This window comes from Fistularia commersonii, chromosome 34 (assembly GCF_037954325.1).
Source record: "Fistularia commersonii isolate RoL2024-O1a breed Wild chromosome 34, RoL_Fcom_v1.0, whole genome shotgun sequence".
In the NCBI taxonomy this organism is placed as follows: Eukaryota; Metazoa; Chordata; class Actinopteri; order Syngnathiformes; family Fistulariidae; genus Fistularia; species Fistularia commersonii.
Window position 1 is genome coordinate 7840474 of NC_141317.1, and position 27708 is coordinate 7868181.

Genomic DNA, 27708 nt, shown 5'->3' on the forward strand with positions numbered 1-27708 from the left:
CGATTAACTGTGGATTTGGGCCCCCCTGCTGTTTGATAAGAGTCATTACAAACAAAACAAGTAAATTCTTTGACTCTTTGAATGACATTATCTAGTTACTTCTCATATTTCTCTACAAGCCACGGTTTCCACCTTTTTCTTTTCAGTCTTTTAAACCAAATATTGACTTTTGTCTCGAAAGACAACAATCACGGCGATCAATAATCAAAGTGCTCGGACACACAGGAAGGCAATCCTGCGGTTCGGCGCCGTCATAACCTCGTCGATACGCCCGCTGATTTCCCACCAGGGGTCTCAGAATACGTACGCTCGGTCTTCCTCTGTCAGACGCGAGCCCGCGGCCCATAGGTCAGGAGGATATGCTTCCCAGCATGACCACATATTAACCTTTCTATGTATTTAAAATATTCAGAGGGCGAGCAGCTCCCTGTCTTTTCCGCTTTCCGATATATTAATTGGCACCTTATTACGGGTACAGCATCAACAAGCGATTTAAGGAAAAACCAGGTGTTTTCGCTTAGAGTTCTTCTATGAATTGCACATAAAATGATCACAGTAAACTGGCTCAAACCCAGACCCACCTACCCAGAGGCTGAAGGATGTAAACTGCACGGAACGCATAACAGTAAACTTACGACTTCAGACAGACCTATATCTTGACAAATGGGCACCCATTAAAAAATATTTGGAGAGTTGAAGATATTATCTCTATTTGACTGAGTTAGATGTTTTTGTTTTTTTTTTTTTTTTTTTTTTTTATTTATTTTATTTTATTTTATTTTATTTTTCGCTTGCTAGTGAGGAAATAAGTGACCTATAAAGAATATTGTATAATGTGTATCTTGTTATGAGGTTTTGTAAGAATGTGTGTGACTGTTAAGGAACCTGTTCTAATAAATGTTCAAAAAAAAAAAAAAATTCATTGGCGCCTGACTTATAAAATAAGATAAATTCCAATAATAAAGAGAAGCATCAGCAACATTATAACTTCATACAAATAGTTTCTATTATTGACGGGTGCTTTATCATTTTCAGTTATTATCGTACTAATGCAGTTTCATAACAGCTTTGAAAAATATTCAATATTTTATCATTTTCCATCCACACTTGCATTTCAGTCACATAGTCACTGACCTTTTTTTAAAAAAATCAGTCCACTCAAATCACAAGGCATTTCTGCGACCGAAAGAACCGATACGACACGTAGAATATTAATGTGATTTATTATAGATTCTTCTGCGATGCTCATAGAGCTTGTATAAAAGCCTATATCCAACAAAAAGCACAAAATCATTTGATAAATAAATAGAAAACAATTACAGTAACTCAACAGACCCTATTTCCAGTTTTCCCCCAAACATTCATCGGTGCCGGTCTTCCACAGAAATCCGCAGCGGACGATAGAATAACAAAGATTTCATCTTCTACTTTGATACAGTGTATTGGCCTGTAACCTGAATACCAAGAGATGAAGGCAATCTAATTTCAGGGGAATCAAACATTTTGGGGGGAATTGAAAGCTATTTCCCTTTCCTTCACTGCGCTGTCATCCCGTACGCTAGTAATGTACTGTTTTGAAATGTTCACCGACGTTTCACTTTCCCGTAACGTGTCAGGAGATGCTATTAAACGTCTTAAAACTCGTTTCTGAGGGTTCGAGCCTGTAGCGGTGTTATGGTGGCACAAACGAGAAAAAAAAAACAACTAAAACTTCAAGTAATCCTTAAATACACTCATGCTGCACAGCTACAGGCGATACAAAAGTGAAGGTGCTCGGGTTATTGCTTTATGCAAAAAAAAAAAAAAAAAGAAATGTGTATTTCATCTTCGTGAGCTGTTTTCCGTGTCGGTGACCTGCGTCATGCAATTTTCTTAGTGAGCGGAGAATCACCGGGATTCCGGGGAAGGAAACGCAAAGTTGTTTTTTTCTTTCGCTTCCGGTGGTTTCCCATCCAGCTTCGTTACGAGTAAACAATGCGATTGGACACAGTGAAATATACGGAGACTTCAGGTGAATGCAAGCGTGTGTGTGTGTCTGTGTGTGTGTGTGTGAGAGCCACAGAAACAGACACACACTTTCACAGTAACGCCGTCCATTCATGGAGTTCAGAGAAGTTCGGCTTCGTCGTCGTCGTCCTCGGAGCCCGAAGGCCCCTGGCGAACCTCTTCATACCATTTGTTCGTGAGCGTCTTCATCTGAATCCGGCCGTGTAACAAATCCTATTGGACGCAATAAACAAAGTTCAGTGGTTGACACCCAGTAAAGAACAGTGAAATGCACCGGAACGCTAGTAACAATATAATAAATACAGCGGAACCTTAACTTATGAGCGCATCGATTTACAAATTTTCCAAGATACGAGTCGGACATTTTTTTCTTTTATTGTCCGAGCCGAGATCTGAGTTATGAGCGAGTGTTTAAAAACGGTCGGGCGGTCTAACAGTCAAGAGGGTCCACCACATGAGCGAGCTGGTGTGTGTGTGTGTGTGTTGTTGACGAAAATATGGAGATAAAGTGAGATAAAGTGACCAATAGCGTCATCGTCACGAGACATTTTAGGGGATTGTGTGCGGCAAACGGAGGGAACGTCAACGGACGAGCTGTCGGAGTCATTCAAAGCCGGTCGGGAACGGTTTGATCCTTTTAAAAAGAGAAACGGCGTTCACTCCGTCGCCAAATGAAGATTAGCCATAAAGCGCAGCAAAGTGTTCAAGTTATATTTAACAAAATCTAGCATCAAGTGTGTAAAAACTCAGATCTCTTCCGCCGCAGCCTCCAGCATCCGCGTCCGATCTTCATCATAAATACACTTAATAAGACCAGTTTATGTTATATTCTCTTTTATTATGTCCTATTATTCTTATACGTGATCGATTATTCATTAAGTACATTTTTATTATTTAAAAACAGGCTGGATTAAAAGTGTTTCAAATCGCTTTAACTGGGAAATTGAATTTGATACACGAGCAAACTGAGTCCGGAGCTCGGTCCCGTAGCAAATTCAGTATCGGAATTTTTTTTTTTTTTTTAGGAGTAATTTTATAACGACGAGGAATTTGCTTTGATCGGCGGTGCTAAAGATGTGACAAGACATTAAATAAGTGAAAAATAAAAAGTGAGACGGTGGTCGGTTGTGCAAAAATGGCAAAGCGGTGCAAAACACCAAAGTCAAGGTCCGACTGTTAGATATTCATCCATCCACACATCCCTTACCTCTTGGGTGAGCCTGCGCGTAAAGAAGGGGTTCAGATACTTTGCGTCGAGCCACATGAAGCCCTTCAGATCCTGCCTGTGGTAAATCTGAGCCTCGTACTCTTCCTCCGTCAGCTCGGACAGGTGCTCCGACTCGATTGTATCGCCCTGGGCGGAAGTGCAAAAGGCAAAAGGGGATCGGGGAGTCCGATAGAAGGGGGAGAAATGAAAAGAGAAAGGTCAACGAGGCGAGCGGTGGGGGGGGGAGAAAAAAGAAAGAATCTGCAGACGAGAGCAAGGTGAGGGAATAAAAAAGTCGGGAGTCTAAATCACAGAAGAGATGAATGAAGAAAGATCAGGGTTCGCAGACGTAAGAAGGCACATCAGAGAGGACGTGAGCGCCGGCGGGGAAAACAGAGGACGGCGTGACCGTGACAGAACTGTCGATTCTGAAAAAGACTTTAAACGTGTAAATTATGACGAGACATCACACACACACACTGGACTACCTAAATGATTGGATGTAATTCCCCCCCCAAAAAAAAGTCAATTCTTCTTATTCAGATTTATTGTCCAAGTTGGGAAGTTTGCTAGCGCTCCTTTTTAAGAGTTGTGCGCTCTGCTGGAAATCCGACTCAACCCTCCGGTGTTTTTCCACCTCTGATGGCACTGGATGAGACGACGGCGCAGCTAGAATCAATCCAGCAAAGAGTGTGTCCACAAGTGTGTGTGTGTGTGTAATCAAAGGCTTAATCCTCTACCATTTTCTGAGTCTTGCTGAGATTGATGTCTTTCTTGTTCTTCCGCCGTGACTGGCTGTCCTCGATGTCCATAATCCGGATGAGCGGCATGGTCCCGCCCCCCAGGAAGAGGATGGTGAAGAGCACGATGATGATGGTGGTGGTGCCGATCAGTTGGCGCTTCTCGATGGGCTCCAGCCCCAGGTGGAGGCTCAGGGCGTAAGGGATCGCACCTCTCAGGCCTACCCGGAAAGGAGGGAGGGAATCAGCCGAGTGGTTGTTTCATAAAAACACATTTTTTGATTTGACGGGTGAGATCGATGTTTTGATCTGAGAGGCTGCGAGGAGATGTTTGAGGATCACATTAGAATCACCTAGAATTCGCCCTCTGAGGTCTGAGAGCTGATAATTCTCCTCGGTAAAGCGGTGGGTGGAAAGGCCGTTGCCGAGCGGACAAAAAGCCCCTGAACACCAATTGTTTGTTGACATTTTGCTTTTTACAAAATACATTTGACCTGCCGGTCGCCAATCCTTTGAGCTCCGTTGGCAGCGGAAGTCGCCTTCGCGTTGTTGTCGCGACGCACCGACCGAATATTGATTCACAAAACCCTGACGGCTCAATCATGGCCCAAAGTCCACGGCCAAAAAAGTCAAATGTCCTGGATTTGCTCGACAATCCTAAGCTAAACTGCCTCGATACCCCAGACAAACGGGTGCCTATTTCAGCTCAGGCTGTAAATAAACACGGCAGAAAACGGTCAGCTCTCACTGTGAAAAGGATCCGACGACCACGTATTGCACTTTCCTTGGTTTTAGTGTTTCTGCGCCAATTAACGTGCCCTAAGTTGATCGATGTCGAAAACAGCGGCTGTTATTCCGGCACGCCGACTGTATCGTCTCACCGCTGAACCACATGATGAACATCATCTTGGGCGTGATCTTGTGGTCTCTGAAAAAGTTGAGCAGGAACGACAGCGGGAAGATGTTCACCGCTCGACCGAGGAGGACCAGGACCTGCGGAGGAAACGAAATGCGGTCACGTCCGAGGCGGCTGGAGGACGAAGACACTCGGAAAGATACGTGAAGTTTGATCAATTGATAGACGGCATTCATATAATGTGGGGAAAAACACTTACTATGCACCAGATGACAAAAGATATTTCAAACTTATGGGGGAAGCTGAATATGGACAAACCCAGGAACGCAAACACGCATGTCTCTGAGGACGAGAGAAAAGAGAAAAGTTGAAACCGGAGGAAAAAAAAAAAAAAAAGAGGAAAAAACACGAGAATTTACTGACCGCACATGAAGGCCACGGTGCGCAGCGTCTGCTGCATGAGGATCTGGGTGACGGGGGATAAGTTGTGGTGGGTGTAGTGAGACATCACGATTCCTGCAAACAGGATCGACATGATGCCTGCATGTACAGAAAAATGGGAAATTAGCGACGAGGTGGAGCGGCGGGGAATATTCGAATATTCGGACCTAAGATTCGTTCTCGGGAGTAAACCGACCGGATAGTTTGATGCCTTCTGCCAAGCCGTAGGGAAGATACGCAAAGATGATCATCATGCCGAACTCCAGTGAAGGAGTCTTCCTCAAGTCAAAGTGCTTCAGAAACTGGTAGATAAGTCAAGGCTTTTTTTTTTTTTTTTTCCATTTCAATGTATCCGCGCTGCGTGGCCGACATTCACAGATGTGGATACGATTGCCGAGATGAGTCCGGTGAGAGTCCCCAGTGCGGCCGAGCCGAAAAACATCTTCAGGAAATAACTCAGCGCTTGCAGAAAAGTCTCCCAGCCTGTAACCATGGAGTTGTCCGAGCGGGAAAAGAAACCCTCCGCTGTGCTGCGAGACCGAAGAAAAAAAAAACAGAGGGGTTACTGACGGAGCATCGGGCTGTAATGCCCAGAATCTGACACTGGACGGCAGCAAAAGCATGGAGAGTCAAACGCGGGCCTGTGTGGATTAAAAGTGAGGATCACAATCCTGTTTGCTAAGTCACTAAAAGGCTTTGCCGCATCAGCTTGTGCACAACTGAGCCGGAGATACAATTGACTCGGATGTCCGCGCATTAATATCATCAGTGTAGGAATCATGTCGTTTTAAATCTACAAAATACATCATTTAATGCGCAAACTAAAAAAAAATTAATCAAAAAAAAAAAAAAAAAAAAAAAAAAAAAAACACATTAATAGACAAATAAATAAATAAATATTTTGTCTGTCTCGGAAAATAAGTAAATATTTTAATTAAATTTTAAATCTGCAAAAAGTTAAACGACTGTAATCAATCGGTCAACGTGAAGTGCAAATATTGTCCTTTATCTGAAATAATAACTGCACTTGTGTCAAATTCATCTGCAGAGTGCAGATACACTATGAATATTTTGCATGTGGTTCTGCTTGAACACCAGAAAGTGTCTCGTACAGTTTAACTGGTTCATCATCTTGACTAACCAGTGAGAAAACACCTAGTTAAATATTATAAAAGTTATCGAACTCCCGGGTGAATGCATCAGCTGCCGGGCAGCAAGTGGGCCGCATAGTCAAGAGCCGAGGCTGCCCGGCTAATCTTTTATTCAGGGATTCATTTAGTTTCCGAGGAAGAGGAAAACCCCTCGGGATCGCTTCTCGTATTTAGCGCGTTGAGGGGAGGGGAGGGGAGGAAGAGCAGGAAATTCTGCCAACTGTTTTTCAATCGACCCGTCTGTCAGGTTTTTCTATGCGTAAGCGCGTCGGGCCAAACGTCTTCTGACACAGTCCGATCCCGCCATGACACTTTGGCGAATGTGATACTTTTAATAAACTGGTCCGGCACGTTTGCAACAACTTTCATCACATTTATGCCACACACATGTGGGCGGCCGAGGGACACCTACCTGCCTTGTACTCAGTACCGGAAATCCAGTATGCATATTTAGCACGGACACAAGAAATAAAACCGAAGTCTGTGATTGTAGGTTCCAGCGGAATCTCGAAATCCCGCCACCAGCGAGCGCCACAGGAAATCACTCCCGCCATCAGACTCTGCGTGACGCTGCGTGTCGCACCCTCAGCGTCAGTTGGCTGTCATGGCCAGAAATTCTCCGTATGTGCAATCCTACCATTGTCTTCTGTGTAACGACTGTTTTCCTGTGCAGCAACCCTGATTTATATCTATAATTACTACATGTAATCATAAACATGTACTTGTGAATACACATATGAAAGCGTTATATACATTTTTACATACATTAACTTTGTTTTTATTTTTCACTATTTTATTCTTTATTTATATTTTATAACTTTATTTTTATTTATTTATTCGGATCGTTACTGTTCTTTTTTTAACTTTATTTTGATAATTTGTTATTCTTTATTTTCATGTAGAGTTCTATTTTGATTCTTCCCCACTTTACACTGCACCTTGACTTCAACTTTATTTTTATTTATTTATTTTGATCTTTACCGTTTTTTTTTTTGTTTTAATTTTATTATTCTCAACTTTATTCTTATTTTTATACAGAGTTCTGATTTGATTCTTCCCCACTTTACTCTGTAGCAGGAGCCAACAAAAAGCAATTTCCCCCCTGGGGATCAATAAAGTATCCTGATTCTGATTTTATATAAAAACCCATCATCTTTTGCGAAAGCTGTTTCTTGAGGGTAAGTCAATGACACTCTTAATTTTAAGTTGCAGTGTTCTCTGCAAAGGCAAACAGGAAAAGTCATATTTACTTCTTAAATATTAAATATTTACTGCTGTGGCTCAGAGTGCAGTAGTTTTCTGAAGGGACGGTCAACCTAAACTTTTTGTCTCATTTCCATCTGAAAATATGTTTTATATTTGTATAATTTAACCTTTAATGCTAAATTCATCTGTTTAACACTCACAATAATCACTATTTAAATGTCAAAACGCTGGTCGTTTTCACGTGTCTGTACCTGAACGTCTCCAGATTAGCCTGCTGCTAATTCCTATAACGACGCAGACAAAGACGCCTCTATAACGCTTCTTCTTCAAGGGCGCCGAGTTTCTGTCGGTCCATTGTGACGCCGACGTGCCGGGGATTTATGTAACGATCGCAAAATCCACACGGACGCTTTTGTGACGAGCGCGGTCGAGCATCATTAACGGGCAAATCGTATGGAAATACATCTACGGGGGAAATAAAACAGCCGGGACGGAGGAAGCGCTTACTTGGTCAGGACGATGGAGACGGCGTCGTTGAGGATGCTCTCGCCGAACACCAGCATGTTAAGCACGGGGTCCACATTGAGGGCGTTGAAGATGGCGATGGTGGCGACGGGGTCCACGGCGGAGATCAGCGACCCGAAGGCAAAGCTAAGACACGACAGTCAGTTTTAAGAGTTACAGGAAGGCGACGCGGTCGTTCGAAGCTTCGCTTGAAGGGGCAAAAAATCTGCATTTCCAAAGCCCTGTTACTTGTTACATCAATAGATGCAGATTGCTTATTGCATCACATACGCTTTAGAAATAGAAATGGAAAGTGGCATCAGAAGGAGTGAAATGTCTTTTACTGATAATTTATCCTTTATTAATCCCCGTGGGGAAACTCGTTCTCTGGGGAGCAGTTCAGGGTTCAGTGTCTTGCTCAATAACACTTGGACACACTGGGGGGAGCCGGGAATATATCGCATTATCGCCTGCGCTTGAAAACAAATCTCCGAATGTCCGATTTTGTTTGTGCGTGTACATGCAGTACAAACAGCCCAAAATGAGCGTACCGATACTTAACTTATCCTCTCTGTTCTTATTGGGTATTTCATCTTCTGGAATCCCATTCACGTCTTTCAAATCTGTCTGGAGTCCGTTGAGATTTCACGCATGCGGGCAAATACCCTCTTCCTTGCAGGAAATGAATTGGCAAAAGCTCGCGATGGATCCGGGACGCGCACTTGTGCTGAATGCGCAGCGATGAGCAAACACTTGAGAATTAAAGCAACCTCTAAGCCTCTTTTGAAAAGTATGGGTGTGGACTATCGCACTATTTACATTCCAGGTATCTCTGGCATCTCCATTATCTCACTACAAGGTGAGCGATTGTGTTTCGCTGGCCTCATTCCTTCGGTCTCGACTTTATGATTCCAGCAAGCGTTGCTGCTCTAGAATGCATTCTTGGAAGAAAAAAAAAAAAAAAAAAAAAAATCCAGACGCTCACCTATCAGTCATGGTCATCTTGTATATCACATCAGCCTGAGAGGGAGAAGAAAACAAACAATAGTTTCGATAGTTATCTGTGAAGCAAGAAACTATCTGAAAAGGCTTGGGCGGCGGATCTAAAAACACCTACCTGTCCGAGGAAATAGATACCTCCTCCGACGATAAAGGCGGAAATCGCCGTGCCGATAACAGCGAAGAGGGTGATGGAGCCGATGTTCTGGAAGAAGTTGCCCTGATATACAGAGATATGACTTAGCGTCGAAGACTCCGCTGTGAAATGTGTTTTCAGTTACAGGGCATTTACAAGCGATGGCGCAAGCTTCGGTTTTAGAGCACGGACAAGTATGTCTCGCATTTATTAGCCTTTACACAATTTAATAGCTGTTTCACCACGTTTTAGACACCGGCTCATTGTGCTCAGAGACACCAACATGCCAACGGTGTCAAAAAAAAAGACGACGAAGGGTTAAATACCGGGTGTGTTTTGGGGTTTTTGTGGCCTGACATGAAACAATGCAGCAAAAGAAAAGACGAGAACATAAATGTTGTGAGTCTGGTAGATTAACCGGCCAGAGACAGAGGTTTATCTAAATCAGATTAGATTCAAATTGCTTGTTATTACACATGTACAAGTACACGGCAATGAAATGCCGTTTAGTATCTCACCAAAAAAGCAGCAGGTGCAGATACATGGTATATTATGTCGATAACTTGCAGGTGATTAACAGTTTAGGAACTATGAACAAATTATATAGAGAGATTCTTCTTCTCCTTTGGGCTTTTTCCTTCAGGGGTCACCACAGCTCAGTGTTCTCCATCTTCTCTGGATCCTCCTCGCTAACACCAACTGCCTTCATGTCCTCGGTCACCACGCCCATAAATCTTCTCTTTGGTCTTCCTCGAGACCTCTCACCTGGCAGCTCCAATTCCAGCATCCATCTACCAATATATTCTCTATCCCTCCTCTGTACATGACCCAACAATCTCAGTCTGGCTTCTCTGCCTTCTCTCCAAAACATGTGCTGATCCTCTGATAGACTCATCCCTGATCCTTTCCATCCTGGTCACTCCCAAAGAGAACCTTAGCATCTTCATCTCTGCGACCTCCAGCTCTGTCTTCTGTCTTTTCGTCATTGCAAACGTTTCTAGTCCATACAGCATCGCTGGTCTCACCACTGTCTTGTACACTTTTCCTTTTGTTCTGGCTGATAGTGTTCTATCGCATGGTACCCCTCACACTTTTCTCCACCCATTCCAACCTGCTTGAACCCGTCTCTTCACCGTTTTTCCACATTCTCCGATGCTCTAGACTGTTGACCCCAAGTACCTGAAATCCTCCAGCTTCTTGATCTCCACTCCCTGTAGCCTCACTGTTCCAACCGGGTTCCTCTAATTCACACACATATACTCTGTCTTGCTGCGACTAACCTTCATTCCTCTCATTTCCAGCGCATACCTCCACCCCTTTAAATTTTCCTCAACCTGTTCTCTGCTCTCTCTACAGATCACAATGCCATCTGCAAACATCATGGTCCGTAGCAATTCCTGTCCAACCTCATCTGTCAGCCTGTCCATCACCACCGCAAACAATAAGATGCTCAGAGCTGCTCCCTGATGGAGTCCCACCTCCACCTTGAACTTTTACCCCACAGCAAGCATACATGTCCTGCACCAGTCTAACATACATCTCTGACACTTCAGATTTCCTCGCACAATACCGGAGTTCCTCTCTTGGCACCCTTTCATATGCTTTTTCTAGGTCTACAAAAACACAATGCAGCTCCCTCTAGCCTTCTCTGTACTTCTCTATTAGTATTCTCAAAGCTGTACATTAAATATAGTGGGCTATAAGCAGGAACTATGGACATAATTTGCAAGTAGAAATGTGCAGAGAAGCTATGCCAAATAACATTATAGTTGAAATGGACATTAGATAGCACAAAAATTAAAAGTCACGTTTATAAGTCACAGCTCAGGTCGGAGGTAACGGTTTGAGTAACAGTTAGTAAATTATTACAGCTCACTTTCTTTTGACTATATGCTTATGATTCTTTATTCAAAACATTATGGATGAGTTATTATTCAAATAAGCTGGCATAAATGTTTGGATTTCATGTGCTCCGTCGTACCTTATGCAAAGAGTATCCAGATTCAAAGATGATAGGTGGCAGGAGCAACAGGAAGAACATGTTGGGTCGGAACATTTCCTCCTCCTATTTTACACAAACGAAAAAACATGACATTAGGAACAAAACACATCTGATGTATGAAAAATAGGGTGGGTAGAAAAACCAGGGGGTAAGAGAGCGGGGGTGATTAAATCCACGATTACAGCTTCACACAAGCAGTAACTGCAACTGAAGGTCGGAACAAAATAACCAATGTGGGTGTCGTAAAATAATTCAGAAACACTTTGAGATAACATAAATTACAAAGCCTCAGAGCAAAACTAGTGATAGCACGGTAAACAGGAAATATTTTAATTTAGTTACTTTTTTGGTTCAAAAGGCCACATCATTTGACTGAGTTTTTCCCATCCAATAATGTTTTGTCATCTTCCGATAAGTATCAAATGTCACTCAATCCGAACGCAAACCGTTCGTTCCACTCAGCGAAGCAAATTATCAATGCATTGCAGAGCGACGCATATGCTTGTGATTGTTATGCAATCTCTGGAAATTTTTTCCCTGCGATTCATTTGACCGATCACGGGGAGGAGCGGTGATCGTCAGCTGACTTCATACTTGGTCATGCACAGAGGAAAGGGTAAGGAAGAGACCGGGCTTCAGCTGCCGGTCACAACCCTTCATCTGAAAAAATGCATTTGGATGTTGCCTTCCAGATGACGAGGCGCTCGCTGGACTGCTGAGGGGAATAACTGCCACTTATCTAAACAGAACCACTGACAGTCTTATATACGTATCCCTAAATAAACTTTTAAAACCTTTCCATCAATGCATTTTTGATCTCTGAATCACACGCACAATGAGCCATTGACGATAGCCTTCTGATCATTTTGGAAACATAATGAAATCATTGTTGCCTCTCGGATGAATGGCCCGGCCCCCTGAAACGTGCACGGGTATCGTGCATTGCACTCGGGCTGCCAGTGTGTCGGTGCATGATGCGCCACGTGTTCTCGTAGAACTCAGGGTATGCGCATAATTCTCATTAGTGCATGCAAAAGCTCAATATTTAGTATGCATTAGGCGGTATTGCTCACAGTGCAGTGGGTTATGGCTAGAGAAGGGTCAGCCCTCCTGTCAGACGGCCAGAAAAGACCAGGACTATATTGCTCCATCCAGTCACCGCTAAAACCTAAATCTCAAAACTAATAACCTCATAAGATATCTGTGTTCTGTATTTTTTCACACTATAAGGCACACTTAAAATCCTTACATCCTTACAAAATCCCCCTTGCACCTGATGTATGAATTCTTTTTATGAATTCTAACTGACCTGCAACCAATTTTATGTGTCACACTGCGCTCAAATATCTGTCAAAATGTTTTAGTGCGACTCTGGTAAGCGACCAAGCCGCTGCGCTTGATTGATCGTCGGACCGTTCCCACCTGACACACGGACGTTGAATTAAAGTCGCTCCTCGGTTGAATATGGGTTGGAACGTCAAGACATGTTAGATAACTAATTATGTAGTGCTGGTAGACAACGTTGTCCAGACCTCACAATAACTTCACTATTGCTGGCAACGATAAACCAATCAGAGAGCAGTACCTTGTACGCTTACCTCCAGTGCTTCGACATACTACTGTACATTTGTATGTATGAGGACCACCAAAAATGGTGACCGTTAAAAGACATGCTTATGAAGCTGAGGTCAAACTCAAGGCTATCAGTAGATGATGGGAATAGTTTCTTAGGAAAACAAGAATGATGATTCAAGATCAGTTTCTTAGGTAAAGGAGTTTCTTAGGAAAACAAAAATGATGAAGAATCAGGAATCAAGATCAAGATTTTTTTTTTTAATTGCCATTGTGCAAGCACAGTGACATTTTGCGAAAATACAAATAAATAGATGCCGTAATTTCTGGATTTTAAGCCGCAACTTTTTTCATGTAAACAATGATGTGGCTAATATATGGACTTTTTGGGGGGGGGGGGGGGGGTAATGAGTTTCACGCCGCTAAAACATTTATCCTCGTCACATCGGACCGATGAAATGACCGGGAAATTCTGACGACTGACGGTTTTACTGCGCAGGAGGAAGCCCGAGATAGCGACCGGCTAGCCGGTGCGGCTTATATTGAGGAGCGCTCAATAGTCAGGAAATTATGGTAAGTTATTTACACAGTGTGTAGTTATATACATGATACGGATGGTATGAAGGGTGATATGAATATGAATGAGTTTAAAGAACAAAGCGAGATGAATGAGATGAATAAAGTTAGACTAAACTGAACTAAAACTCGCTTTATATACCGTATGTTTTAACATTCACCTTAAACACGGTGCATGTTATGTATGAAAATGGACCAGTTCATTGCTATTGCGCCAAAAAACACAGTGCGCCTTACGGTCGGCAAAATACGGTAGCAAGCAAGTACTTCCACGTGTGAGAAAATCCGAGTAAATCAGAACCATTTGCTGTGATTTTGTGCACGTGTTTGCAGGAGCGAAAAACCCATATGAATGGCAAAAATGCATTTCATTCAAACACGTGCCGCGTTCCACTGCAACAAACTATGATTGTGTTTTCTGTCAAATCATAAACCCGATGGGAATGTTCACTCCACTCAAGTTTGACGAGAAAAGGTAAATGTTTGCCATCGATGTGAGCAAACGCTCTTCATTCAGAGGAAGCTGGAAAAAAAAACACACCCTCAAACGTGTGTTAAGTGGCTCGGTTCAAACTTGAGAGCTTGCATCAATGAGAATGGTGTGATCCATTAACCCAAGCTCTTCTGGGTCCACGCGAGCAAGGCTTGCCATGGACCGTCAAGAGCCAGCATTTGGGGGGAAAAAAAAATATACAAAAAGCACATTACGCTTTTATAATTCAGGGGCCCACGGCTAACAAGATTCAAGTGTCATTGGATAATAAGAAGAATCAGTATGTCAGAGCACGTGGGACATGTGGCTTTTAAACAAATCTACATTACACTGCCAACAAGCTGTAATAGGAAAGTCAAGGATAGGGGCGGCACAGCGTGTACGCCGGAGTAAAAAGTAATGCTCTTGTCTTCTTTCCTGACCCACTGGACGGAAAATCAGCTCTACAACAGAGACATCCAGGTCAACTATCTTAATATTTATGTCTGACAAAACCCCAACCTTCGGGGAACGCGGAAGGCCAGGCATGAATATTAAAAGTGGAGGCGGGGGAAGGTATGCCATGCATGCTTTGCAGTCTGACTTCTTCAGCTGTAAACCTGCATACTAACGTGCAAGCAAGAACATATTTTTACTGCGGCTTTTTCCAACAACGAGCGAACCAGCAGACATACTGTGCTCTCTGCACACATCTACACTGATTTAAATATGCAACTGACCAGAGGCTAGTGCTTCTAATTTGTGTTATAATGACCTAAATTTTGTATAATCGTGTTCTAGTATAATTCATCAGTTAACATTTTTCAGGGAGTGAAAAGTCCCCATATCCAGTCTGCAGAGGAGTTGCCTGGTTTTGACACAAATATGGGCAGTTTACCAAGTCACAAGGCAAAACAAATAAATAACTGGAATAACTACCCTGAAACCAAAATGCCTTTTTTTAAAAAAAAAAAAAAAAAAAAAAAGAAGCGAAATGTTGACTGCTAAATAGACCATACTTGATGTTAGGTCAAAATATGGAAAGTGACTCCTCATGAAACAAATAGCAAAGCTGAGACCTGACGCAGAATAATGATGCTGCAGAACGACTGATGCCGACAGACAGCGGTGATACATATTGCAAAAAAAAAAAAAAAGAGGGAAGATGAAATAGATAAATCTGCAGAAAATGGGAAATCTTGGGGGAAAAGCCTAGACAGGGCTTGAACTAAATAAGAAAAGAAGACTGCCGCAGATGAAGGGAACGCAGAACACGGGAGGGTCGGGAGATAGAACAGAAGTATGAGAAGGAACACTGGAGAGACCTTGAGTGTACGGGCTCCCCGAAGGCTCCACTTTGACATACAGTGACATCACTATATGAGGAAAAAAGCCCCCTGAAACCATAATTAAAATGACTCTCCCTGTGTTTCTCTCTCTTTGCAGCGTGGGAGACGTCTATTAAAAGTATGCGCTGCCCTTTGGGGCTTAAAACACATCGCTGTAGCCACCAAGGGGAAAAACAAAAGCACAAGTCCAAATGGAGCATAAGCTAGAACGCTGAAAAAAAAACTAAACTAAACTGCATTGTTATCCGGAGAGCATTGTAACTGCAAATGTATTCACCTATGTATCTGAGTGTGTGTGTGTGTGTGTGTGTGCGGTGTCAAAGAAACAAATGGCTGCTGCTGTGCCGTGTTATTCTGTAGCAGCATGTTATTTCTGCTTGATTGTGTGTCACAGCACAGGGGAAAGAGATGGGCAGATGAGAGAGAGAAGGGGGGGAACTGGTGAAAACAAAAAGAGGGAGGGGGGGGATGGTTTTCCCTCATGCAATGAATTACTGGATATGATTTCAGGTGGAAAACACACACAAATAAAAGGGCAAAGTTAGTATGGAGAATATGGAGATGCCGTAGGGGTTTGGCAGCGCCGTCCAGAAACCCGACTAGATGAGCAAAGTAGGCCGGCTTTGGAAGAGCGGCTTGAGGTGACAATGGCAGCTTTCAAGGCGGCTCCGAGCTTGAAGCTGCACCCAGCTAAAAGCCACGAACGGGCGAACAAACATAGTGAGAGTGACGCAAAAACCCATCGAGGAGGACGGATGACGCGTTTAAAAAGCATATAGGAAAAAATACTTAGAAGATACACAGTTTGCCGGACGAGCTGGCTGCACACGCCTGCCTCAAAAATAAATAGAGAGAAAATCTATGTTTTTTTTTTTTTGTTTTTTTTTGGTCACGCCCCTGACTTCCTCGGTATCTAAATGCACACCCACGTGCACGCAAATGAGCTCGGGTTTGCGACACTGTTCCATGCAGGCTGCACACAGTTCATAAAACACATGAAGCATGTGCAAAAGCTCATCAGTGCAGGCATACAATCAGAATTTGGGGGTTTTAAATCGCCAAAGTGGTAAGGGGGGGGTCTCCGGTTACTGGGGGGTCAGGGACTCAGACACACCCCGCGGCCTCAGGCGAAAAACAATGGGTTTCTCTGTGTGTACAAAACATTGACACAACCTGTCCTTTTTATCCCCCCTCCGCCCGCTCCCTTCCACACACACACTGAATCTCTTCCTCTACCTCTGTTGTTCATTCATTCTCTCACTTGCTGGCAGAGAACAAGGAATGTTAATTAAAGGCTGAGAGAACCGGGAGGGGGAGAAAAACAAAACATCAGGAGGAATCACTGGGGCTCGGGGAGAGACGGCAAACACAGGACGGCGCAGGAGGAAAAGAAACGAGTGTTCCAGCGGGAAGAAATGTATTTTATTTTCTTGGCCGAAGGGGGGGCCGAGCTCAGCTGCTTGACGTTGAGCGTACTGGTTGAATGGCGATCCACTGAGACTCATCATATATCAACCTATGCTCTGTTTATCTGTTTTCCCATCTTCTGCTTTTCAGTTTCATACCATGGAAAATTTGATTTGGTTGATTTGTTTCTAAAAAACACAAAAAAGGGCCTAAAGCTACTTAAAAATAAGGGGAAATGCAGAGGAAAAAAATGTAGTCAATTGAAATGATTGGCGTAACTCCATGGAGCATCAACAGGCATGAAGGCCTTTATGGATTTGTATATTTTTTTGTTTGTGCTACTGTAGGCGCATGTGGTGGAAAGAAAATAAAGCAATGATATACAGACATTCTCAAGTATCAACTTAAATCATAACGTTGACGAAAGCGGAAAACCATCAAATAAGCCGATAGATGTTTATCCACATAGGTCCTGCAGTGAAACTAGACAGTGTGAGAAAGTTCAATGAAATTGAACCCTTTGCAAATTGCGCAAATTTCTTTAGATGGTTGTTTCATCAAAACAAAACGATAACAGTAATTAAACATATTAACATAAATAAAATATTATACATGGAACACCCACATAAACATTCACACCTGCAATTACTCACTTCAGGCTTGACTGTGCTGTATATCTCTTTTATACAAACACACACACACACACACACACACACACACACACACACACACACACACACACACACACACACACACACACACACACACACGCGCGCACATACACATATATAGTCTTAAGACCTTAAGACATTTTATAGCCTTGAACTTTATCACAATATTCTAATTTTCTGAAACCGTCCTGTAGATATCTATAAGATAGAGTTGTGTGGCAGGTTGTGAATAACATCAAATCATCATGTACCTTCCAGTTGGCCAGTTCTTGGAACTCAATGATCTTAATGAAACCTCCCATTAGGATACCTGGGGGAAAAAAGAAAAAAAAGAAATGTTTTAGTTTATCACATTACTTATGAAACCGGCCTGAATACAAGTGTTACGTAACCTGGCGGGGTAAGGTGTTTGTTTGGTTGAGAGATCAAGACGCCCAAACAAAGTCTGACGGCAGAGCCGGCATCTTTTGAGAAATTCTACTGCTTTTAGCACTTTTTACAAAGCTCAGCAGAACACATTAATCAAGAGTTTGACACGAACACGCCAGAGAAGGAGAGATAAGAAAAAAAAAAGACCTGCATGCGCATCAAAACATTCACATGTATAGATTGATGGTTTTGTGCAGAGGAAGGAAGACAATAAGAGGATGAGGGAGCAGATTTAAAGGAGAGGAAGGAAAAGCAGTGTCTCCCAAACGTGTAAGGATCGTGTTATCTCTGTTTTGTAGAGACCTGCTTCAGAGGAAGCAGTTTCTTTGGTCACTGTGACGCGTGAGCCAACAATGCTGTGGGATTTTAAGCCCTCCGAAAGCAAACACCAGACAAGGCGTAACCTCATTTGAGGTTTTAACATGAACGCGATGCATTTTGGTTTTGTCCTCTGTCAAAGGTTTTACTAGATTGACAGAAATTGGCAATTAAGATCTGAATATACTATTTTTTTGCAACTTAGGTCAAAACATTAGGACAGCCATACTCACATATCCTTGCGTTTGAAGATGAAATTAAATGATATGATATTATTCATCCCTATTGTTTCTCTCAACGTGTGGAGTTACTGTACAACTCGCAAATCTGCGTTCTTCGATTTGCGCTGTCATTTTTGAGATCTTGCTCTTTGAAATGCCAACGGTGGAGGGATGTGAATGAAACGGCGACTTACCGAGGGACACGACAGCAACACTCTCTGGGAGAAAATGCAGCTTGAATTTGATGAGCAGGTGAACCAGTATGATGCAGATACCTGAGGCGAGAGCAGAGGCGACTTCACAATGAATATTCAGGACAAACCATGCATATCTGGATCTGGACCGCTGTGTCACACCAACTTACATCAGACCGATCACATCCTATCAAATAGGATACAAGGGGTCTTTCTGGCTGCCGTCCCGAAAGCCTCGAATTTTGTCTACTTTTCGCCTATAGAAATTGCATTTCATCGGAAAAACATGTTTGAAAGCTTCGAACCCTGAGGCTGTTGAATCCGCCACCGCTCACCGTGAAGGGTTGGCGCTCTCTTAAGAGCCTGCTCAGCAAGAGATAGGGTTTTTTTTTTTCACTTTTCGAGGTACAAAATGACACCGTGACGTGTCTGTGGTTATTAAAATGTCTACATCCTGTCCGGCCACAACGGATATCTCAACTAAATATTTAATTTCTCTTGTAAGATCACCATGTTAAGTTGCGTGCAACTTCACATAGTGTTTGAGATGAAGAAGACTTTAGACTGTAAATTGTGAAGGAAAACGTCCACTACTATAATAAAGACGGTTTCTTTTCTCAAATGACATACAGTAGTTTTTCCTGATTTCCTGATTTAAAAGCGCAAAGATCATTAGATTTGTACGGGAAGGAGGGGAGATCAAATGAGTCAGTGTATTAGACCTTCTTATTTTGAAGAATGGGGTCAAATAGACTTGGTTGGGAAAAAAAAAAAACACGCACACTTAATATGCAGACTAATTAAACAATCGTTTTAGACCCAATAATTGACCCCAATTCGAACAAAACATCTAATAACAACACTAGGGTACTTGTTTTCCCACTGAATAATGTATATTAACCCATTTTTTATGAACGGAAAAGCCCAGAATAGCAAAGGCATCTTTTGACCATTCCGGCTTTCAATTAGCTTGAGTTCATTCGATCAGGTGATCCAAAGAAACGGTGAATGCATTGATGAAGTAAAGGCTCACACAGCTTAGCGGTGTTCACATTCAGAGAAAAAAAAAGGGTGTACAGAACACGCCACCTAATTTTGAGCATCACGTTAAGAGCGTTTCCTGTGATAGCAAATGAAACCTGCATGGCTCCGTTATTGCATTAAGAGGTGTTTTCCACCAAAATGATCACGACCAAGTGAAACTCCTTCGAGGCAGTGAAACAAATGACATGTTTTCTGTCTTTTTATAGCCACTAATAACCTTTGAATAAATAGTTGAAGATAACATGACATCTAATGTGTCTTAATGATGCATTAACGTATTTGACGATCTATATTTGATGCAGTGTTCTTGGCATACACTCTTCCACTGCGAGCATGTGACTCAAACAGCACGAGTGAGAGCGCTGGAGGCACTTAGTGGATCTGAAAAAGTACCTCATAGCCATAAGCAAACTAATGTGTAACCATATCCTTTCTGTTACCCACTTCCTTCAGTCTCTTCACACCACCCACATGATTAATTCGATAATAAGCCTAGCTCGCTGAAGATTCAAATCCTGTTTTTCGATAAATGACATGTTCAAAACCAACTTGACCACCGCTTCATTGGGGAGACTTTTTCACAAGTACAACATTAACATCTGCCTTTCAAAGTTTGCGTGGTTAGTAATACATATAGCATGCACAAAACGGCGAGGAATCACACGTATATAATACGAATGAACGCGAAGAGATCACTGACCGATAACAAGGAGGCTAAAAAATATCGTCAACCCGCTTGATTGCTCTTCTTCTTGGGCTTTGACGCCCGTCTGAACCGGCAGGATGGGCTTGGGCGTCGGGGGTGCCGGTGTTGTCGGCTTGGTGCCTGGTGTTGTCGAGTGGATGGTTTCATTGGTTTGACTGTCAGAGTCGTTGGATTTGCTACAAGAAAAACAGAAATTTAAAAGTTTGCAAAGTAGACGTAAAATGTCCTTGAAAACGTATTTAATGACATTTATTTCCCATTTAGTATGACCTATTACAGAGGGTACAAATTAAAGAACAGCCTGAAACATTGACAAATTAGATAGCTTTCAACTGTTAAAAAAATGGAGTGTTCATCTTTGAAGAATAAAAAGATTATTATAATCTGACTTGACAAAAAAAAACAACTGATCGACCAACATTTACTACAACTGCACACAAGCACCACCCTGAACACTACACTAGTTTAGTAACCCTTGGCAGCTTCTGTCTACATTTTTTGTACTATGTACCATTTCATATCCATTTCAACTATATTTTTGAATAGCATAATTTATCATTTGTACATTTCGTGCTTTTTTTGCACTTCTGGTGAGATGATAAACTGCATCTTGTTGCCCAGTACTCCTACATCTGTCATGACAATAAGGTTAAATCTTATCTAATCTGTGTGGATGATTTCAAATCCAAAGTGCTCCACAGAAACAAATCAGTAAAAGAATAAAAAAATATCAGGCACATAGTTGTTTCAGTAAATAAAATAGGTATATCTTTCATAGAAAGGTTGTATTAAAAATTAAAATCAGTAGTACATAAAATGTATTATCAAGTCTTCTAATACACTACATTGGAGCCTACAGCAGGATAATGGAGTGGCTGCTGGCTAGCTAGCAAGCTAGCTCTAATGGGCTAAGATACTCCAAAGAAACACGAGGGAAATCAATATCTATTGGTTCGAACCATGTAGTCTGTCCATTCTTCGGTGGGCTGTTTGAATCGATTCCGTCGTCTTTGGCATGTTTTATTAATGTTTGCTGGTTTGCGGCCACAAGCTTATCCTGATGGCCAGCATCTGCTTCGTCGTCAGCTCTCTCATGCAGCTCCAGCGACTTTTCCGTCACGACTCGATCTGTCACGCAGAGGTTTACTGACAGAAAAAGACAAAGCAACCAAATTCGACACATAACGCGTTTCATTTCAGACAAGCCCCTTTCTTTTTTCCTTTTTTTTATAAACAAAAGCTACGTTTCGTGCAAAGCACAGGCTGTTCCATGTCGACAGCGCCGTGTGTATGTTGACACCTACAGTTTTTACTTCCTGGTTGAGCACGTGTTCTTGGGAGTTGTAGTTTTTTACGTTTGGTACGATTCACGAGCAAAGCAGTTCACGAAATACAGACTTTGGTATTTTGTCAAAATGATCGAGCTATATTTTCAAATTTCCAAATGTCACATCGGTAACTGCACAAAAATGAAAATGTACTCGGTTCCACATTTGCCTTGTCATAGTGCGGCGTGTACCATACGACAGGACATGGATATTGTAGTTTAACTGTTTACCTGCGGTCACCCCCAGATACCTGCTGCAACAGAGGAGGCATTGATCTTGTAAAAACACAATTTGCCAGGAGGGAGAAAACGTCATATCCACGAAGACTGACACGATACAACTCAGCAAAAAACGCATGGCTATATTTGTATTTTTTTTTTCAATATATTTTTCATTTATCATGTAACCACTATATTGTATCATTGTTTCTTTTAAATCTGTATATTGTGCATATATATATATATAAGTGTTGAATAAGATGCCTTTAAAATATATATAAAAAAATATATAAATAATAATAATAATAATAACATATCAATATGTACTGTTATAAATATATAGTTTATGATAATAAATTAGAATACATTTAGTATTACTATTATGATTATTATTATTATTATTAACAATAATGATAATAATAATAGTACTTAATTTAGTTCATTATTTCTTAAAATAACAATTACTGGTTTTGTTATTATTCATTATTATTATTATGTATTAATAATAATTGTTATTCATTAATACATCAATTGTGATCAATTATAATCAATTATAATCAAGTCATATTGCTTTAATTATAATTACAATGATATTATTATTAGTATATCATACAGGTTCTGCTAATAATAATCACAATAATAATAGGGTCTAGAGTAATAGTAGAGTAGAGTATCTCTACTCTACTTTTATGATTACCATTCTTATTGTTGTTGCTATTATTATGAATGAATATTATTATTATTATTAGCAGTAGTAGCATGATAATGAGGTTTGGTTATCGCTGGTACAAGTTTGCATAATAATAATAATATTCGTTATTTTGATAAGGGGAGCCCCCCCCCTCCTCCATCCGCCCACTTTCTGTAACATCGCGACGTTTGTCGCGAGAACTGGCGTCTCCCGCAAATGTACCGCGCTGCGGAGCGCGTACTCGTCGGCGCGGCGTTGACGCCCACTCCAGCCTATCTCTCATTCCGCCGAGGTAAAGCCTCGGCTGGCGCGGCGGGCAAAGCGCAGGGAGCGCGGACGGGAGCGCAGCGATCCCGGAGGCGGAGGAACAACGCTCGGCTTTCCTGCTCGCCCTTCTTTTTCTTTTTTGCCGCAGAGCGACCGGCGCGCTCGGCTTGACTGAACCCCGGCTCCGGCGCATCTGTCGCGGGCTCGTATACGCCGCCGTGCCCCTCTGTGTGTGTGTGTGTGTGTGTGTGTGTTTGTATGTGTGTGTGTGCGTGTGTGTGTTGCTGCCGCCTGTATAATGCCGACACATCTGCGTTTCCGGAGAAGGTCATTCCTCGGGCTGTTATTCCTTTTCTCGCTGTCAACATCCGCCTTGTATTTCATCTACTCCGCACCTGGCATCGGTAAGTCATTTTTGTTCAATTCATTTAAACACCCTCCCCCAAAACACACACACACACACACATATTTCACAGTCTTCCATCCAATGCTGGCTTGAATGGGTCATGTGTGACAGCAGACATGATGATGATGCTCGGATGTGGAGAACCCCGATCCTATAATAACCAACCGAGGTAATAACACAGCTACAACCGTATGATGGCCACTGTCATCCCTGCTGATGTGAGTAGGCCCGGCGGAAGAGGATGACGCTCACACTAAATCCGGGGGCCACAACTAAAATTGGCTCAATTTGGGGCCTGTGTTGCAATCTGGGGAATACCGACTGCCTTTTTTTTTCTGTTTTGCCAAATGTCAGAGTGTGAGTCATTGCTTCGTGAGTGCACCGCCGGATATCAGCCTGATAAATCACTTTTGCATGTCTGTATGGAATTCATGAATCGGCTAATACTGCATGTTACCCCACCCCTACCCCCACCGTGCTTATTTTCAAATAACTCCCTTCTGGTCTCTTGAGTGTCTCCGTGCACCTGTGTGTGGGCTCGTCCTCCATCCTTTTCATGGGAGGTTTTTCCCAACTTAAGCCACGGGTCGCTCCTCCTTCCAGCTCAGTGCTTATCGGCCCGATCGGTATCGGTCGTTACGGGAATCTCTCTCCTGTCTGGCGACCGCCGTCTGGAATCCATAATCCAGATATAAACTGTGAAGCGGGGACTTTTTTGTGTTTTGAAACAAACCCTGGCTGTGAATGTTTGACAGTTGGATCGCTTGCCCGGCTTCGAGAACAAAATCCAATTGATGATAAATTGGATTTTTTTTTTTTTTTTTTTTCTCTGTTGCACAAACATTTTGGAAAAATACGTGCAACAGTTTTATGTCGGACAGTTTCAACTTTTCCTATTTACCGGCTGAAGCCAGGGCTGGCTGGATATCCTGTTACGCTTGCTGAGCAAGCATGCCCGCTAAGGTTCGGGCTCCTTGTGTTCAGTCTGTTTCATTTAAAAACAAGGAACACAAAGAGGGTGTTAAATCTCTATACGAGTCGAAAGCAGGCGACAAGTGAGTGTCACGGTTGTTACCGACGGGCAAAGATCCGGTGAAAACGGAGAGCTTTTCAGTTTTTTTTTTTTCTGAAGCGTGTGCACGAGCGAAACAGCTATTATGTTCCCCAAACGGTGGCCTCTCTGAAACAAGGTGGAAAAAAAAAAAAAAACAAAAGTTTGTCCGTCTTACTCATGAAAATGGCTATCGATCCCTTCTCGCTTTTACCTGGCGTGGACAACTTAATCAATAGCTACATCAATTCTCATGTGGAAGACACATTACTGACAGGAATAAGCTGTGTAAGTGCCGCGTCCAAGGCCAAATCCATCTTCCCGGCTGTGGCGTTTAGGGCTGCGACGGCCATGTGGGTTACCGGGGGTTTAGCTCCCAAACAACAGACACCAGCAGCACCGCTCTATTAATTATAAATGGTAACCCAGAGCTTCTCCTGCCACTTCTAAAAGCATCTGTTTATTTTTTTACACGTAGGGTGTCTGGGTGCGAGTTGCCGGGGAAATTAGGACGGGGGGGATATTCAGGGGATGATGTCCGAAAGGGATCGATCCGAGTTTTTTTTTTTTTTTTTCCCGCTTCGCCCCGTCGTGATATCGATGCGGGAACTTCAGACGAAATAGTGGCTCGTCATGCAAACAGCAGCCGACCGGGCAAGATGACAAAATTCTACTTAACCTCTGCCGGTTGAATGTATAACCTGCAATGCATTTGCTACGCTCGAACGTCCTCCAGGACCCTTTGTAATTAGGGCGAGGGTTAGTTACTTAATAGCCTGATTGTTTTTTCCGTTTATTATTTACAAGGGTAATTATCTATCGTGTCCTTCTATGCGGCAGCGAATTCATTTTTTATTCATTTTTCCCCACAGAACGCCGAATTGTATAGTTCTTATTATTTCTATTTATCATCATCTAATTTGATCACATCCCGTAGCCCTCCGTCAGTATTTTAGCCATTATCTCCTAGAGTTGAATAAATGCCGTTCCACACAAACGGAGCATCCATTCTTTAAGTATAATATATGTATTTAGGTAAGTCAAAGACTGCTGCCTTTTTAGGACATCTCTTTCTGTGCGTTTCACGGCCGCGAGGAGAGTAACAGACGTAAGCAGTCTTGCGAACGAGATACTGATTTGTGTCTAATGGGCGTTCAAGAATCCAGGCGTGTTTCCCATCATTAAACGCTTGAGCCGTTCCATTTGACGTAAAGCAGTCAAAGCGGAGATGATATATGCCGTATGTAGCTTTTCTCACCGTCAACATTGTCTCGAGTCATAAAACGGGTTTGTCGAATTAATCGTACTAGTAGACCGTGTTCCCTCCCTCCCGGCCATCTTAGCATCCACGGTTGCTTCTCTCTGCTTCTGGAGACGGAAGTGCTATATGCGATTTGACAGATTCAAAGGAAAAGGATAATGCTGCAATATTGAAAGGATAAAGGGGAGGGAGCAATATAAAAAAGAAACGATGAAAGAGATTAGCTACCGCCCCCCCCCCTTCCCGTTGATTTCTCACATCGGGGAACCCATCCAGAACACCTGAGCAGGGCTTCCTGGTGTACCCAGGTGTTGTCATCGCAGAATGTCCCAATTTCACAGCTCACTGTCTCTCTATTTCTCTCTGCCTTTTTTTTTTTTTTTTTTTTGTATTATTTTTTTTTGACACTCCAGTCTCCATGTTGCCCGTGAGCATAGATGCTGACTGATGCAAGCGTGGGATGCGGGGCACAGCTGGACCTGATTGCAGTAGTTTATTTAATTAAAACATGAGAGAATCCCACCGGGGAGAAAAAATCTAGGGAAGACACAGGATCTATTTATAGAATCACACCCACACACACACACATACACACACCTTTGCACCTGCACACCCCGGAAGAGCAGAGATGCAAGAAGCCACGGGCCTCCGTCTGTCCCCGGGAGACCGGGGATTCTGCAAAATCCGTCCGAAACAATGAACGTATATTGCACAGATGTTGCCAGGCTCACCTCCAGGACGGACCCGCCTGCACCAGGCACGAAATCTTGAAAGCATATGTGAGCTCATTGTCGTCGTCACCCCCCCCCCCCCCCCCCCACGCTGAGAAAGTGTACAGAGATTTTTACTTGTGCATAATAAAAAAAAATAAATGCACGTTCCATTATGAAAGAAATCTCGATCAATCTTTCCTCCTGTAATCAGCGTTGTGAAGGACGTTATCGCGTAGTTTCAGGAAAGCGTGGGTTCACGTCTCCTGCCCTCGCAGATTTCAGAAAGCCGAAAATCCTCAAGACGTCACGTATTCATGTTTGTTTCCCCTACAAAACAAAAAAGGTTGTAAGATTCTCCCATGAACTTTTTGAGAGGATTCCAAATGTCATATCTTATCATCGGTTAGCATCCCAATATTTCCTTTTAATTTAGTTTCTTATCTTAAATACACAGTTGGGTGGAAAATATCCCGTACAGGTGGCTGAAACAGCTTCAAGCGGTTTTCTCTTACTGGCAGAACTGAAGACCCTTTATTCATTTATTATTGTTCTTTAATAATGGATACGAGGGGGAGCTGCCTCAAACCGTTTCAAATTTTCCATTCAGGCATTTTATCCGTTTGACATCTCTCGTACGTTTCACATTCGTTAAAACTGATTGAAATCACGAGTCTCGGCGAATGTCTGCTCAAAGGGTATAGGGGGTAAGAATAAAAAAAGACTAAATAACCGAGCTCGATTTCCTCAGAAATTTCATGCGAACCCCAGATATTGCCACATCAACGACCGCGACCAATGTGTTCCGCCGCTCATGACGTCGAGCGGCCAGGCTTGTAACTTTCTGTGTTTGCCAAAAATGCGATTGTCAATTTGTGAAGAATACAGTAAAGGATGACTCACCGGGCCGTTTCGGTCTTTCCCGCTCCTCTGCAAACCACTGCCTATTTTCTCCCGCTACCGCAGCTGCAGACGCCACAACAGCGTCGCTCTCCACGCGCTTGCGGACCAACAAAAGGTGATGAGCAGTGATTTTATTAAAAACTATTAGATCTCGGAAAGTTTGTGCTGTCAGTCTCTCGTGTTGGGATCTGTGTTGGGATATTTGGATATTTTACTGGCTACTCGTGTGCTTTCACTGCTGATAGCGCTCCCATTTATTCTGGTTTTGTTTTTTTTATTTCCCTGAAAGTAGCTTCCTGAGCAGCCCCGTCGTCTTTGTTTTCTCCGGCCCAACGGTGTGCGAGCGCGCACGTACAATTTTTTTGCAACACGGCAATGTGCGGCTGCCCTCGCCCTCCATATTTGAATCCTAATTTGGCTAAAAAGGGATGCTCGGGTTAAAGGAGCATCGAATAGGGAGGGAGCTATGAAAGATCCCAGAAAGGTTTCGTTTTGGACTCTCTGCCGTCGGGCGTTTCGCTTTACAAAGAAATGAAATGACGTCACGCCGCAGAGCATCTGTAGACGCGAAACTGTAACCCTCTCTCGGAAACACGGATTCCAGCCCGTCACGCTCGATTCTTGGCTTGGAATAGGCTGCGAGATAAACGGCATAAGTTACGATT

At 42.7% G+C, this 27708-nt stretch overlaps 2 protein-coding genes across 2 annotated transcripts in view; one reads left to right on the top strand and one right to left on the bottom strand.

Annotated features, from left to right (window-relative positions):
• Positions 1-1204: 1204 nt before the first annotated feature.
• Positions 1205-21520, bottom strand: slc9a8 (solute carrier family 9 member 8). Its single transcript, XM_086141501.1, has 16 exons — positions 21168-21520; positions 20203-20384; positions 18459-18539; positions 17548-17606; positions 11229-11312; positions 9230-9331; positions 9098-9132; positions 8116-8259; positions 5640-5781; positions 5448-5553; positions 5234-5350; positions 5070-5152; positions 4836-4947; positions 3955-4175; positions 3215-3361; positions 1205-2220 (listed from the first exon to the last, which is right to left on the bottom strand). Exons 1-16 carry the CDS (start codon positions 21401-21403, stop codon positions 2107-2109), a joined length of 1965 nt encoding a protein of 654 aa, XP_085997627.1. The 5' UTR covers positions 21404-21520; the 3' UTR covers positions 1205-2106.
• Positions 21521-22684: 1164 nt separating this feature from the next.
• Positions 22685-27708, top strand: part of b4galt5 (UDP-Gal:betaGlcNAc beta 1,4- galactosyltransferase, polypeptide 5) — a 29305-nt gene continuing 24281 nt past the window's right edge. The window contains exon 1 of the mRNA XM_086141905.1: positions 22685-23116. Within this exon, the coding sequence (XP_085998031.1) occupies positions 23011-23116 (106 nt within the window). The 5' untranslated portion in view covers positions 22685-23010. The remainder of the gene's footprint in view (positions 23117-27708) is intronic.

Bases quoted from the DNA above. Each gene is read 5' to 3' on its own strand.
- slc9a8 (XM_086141501.1), bottom strand. From the start codon at position 21,403: ATGAAACGCGTTATGTGTCGAATTTGGTTGCTTTGTCTTTTTCTGTCA. The intron at 5,153-5,233 runs GTCAGTAAATTC...TCTCGTCCTCAG, and splicing joins CACCGTGGCCTTCATGTGCG to AGACATGCGTGTTTGCGTTC. The intron at 2,221-3,214 runs GTAAGGGATGTG...TGCGTCCAATAG, and splicing joins CGCGCAGGCTCACCCAAGAG to GATTTGTTACACGGCCGGAT.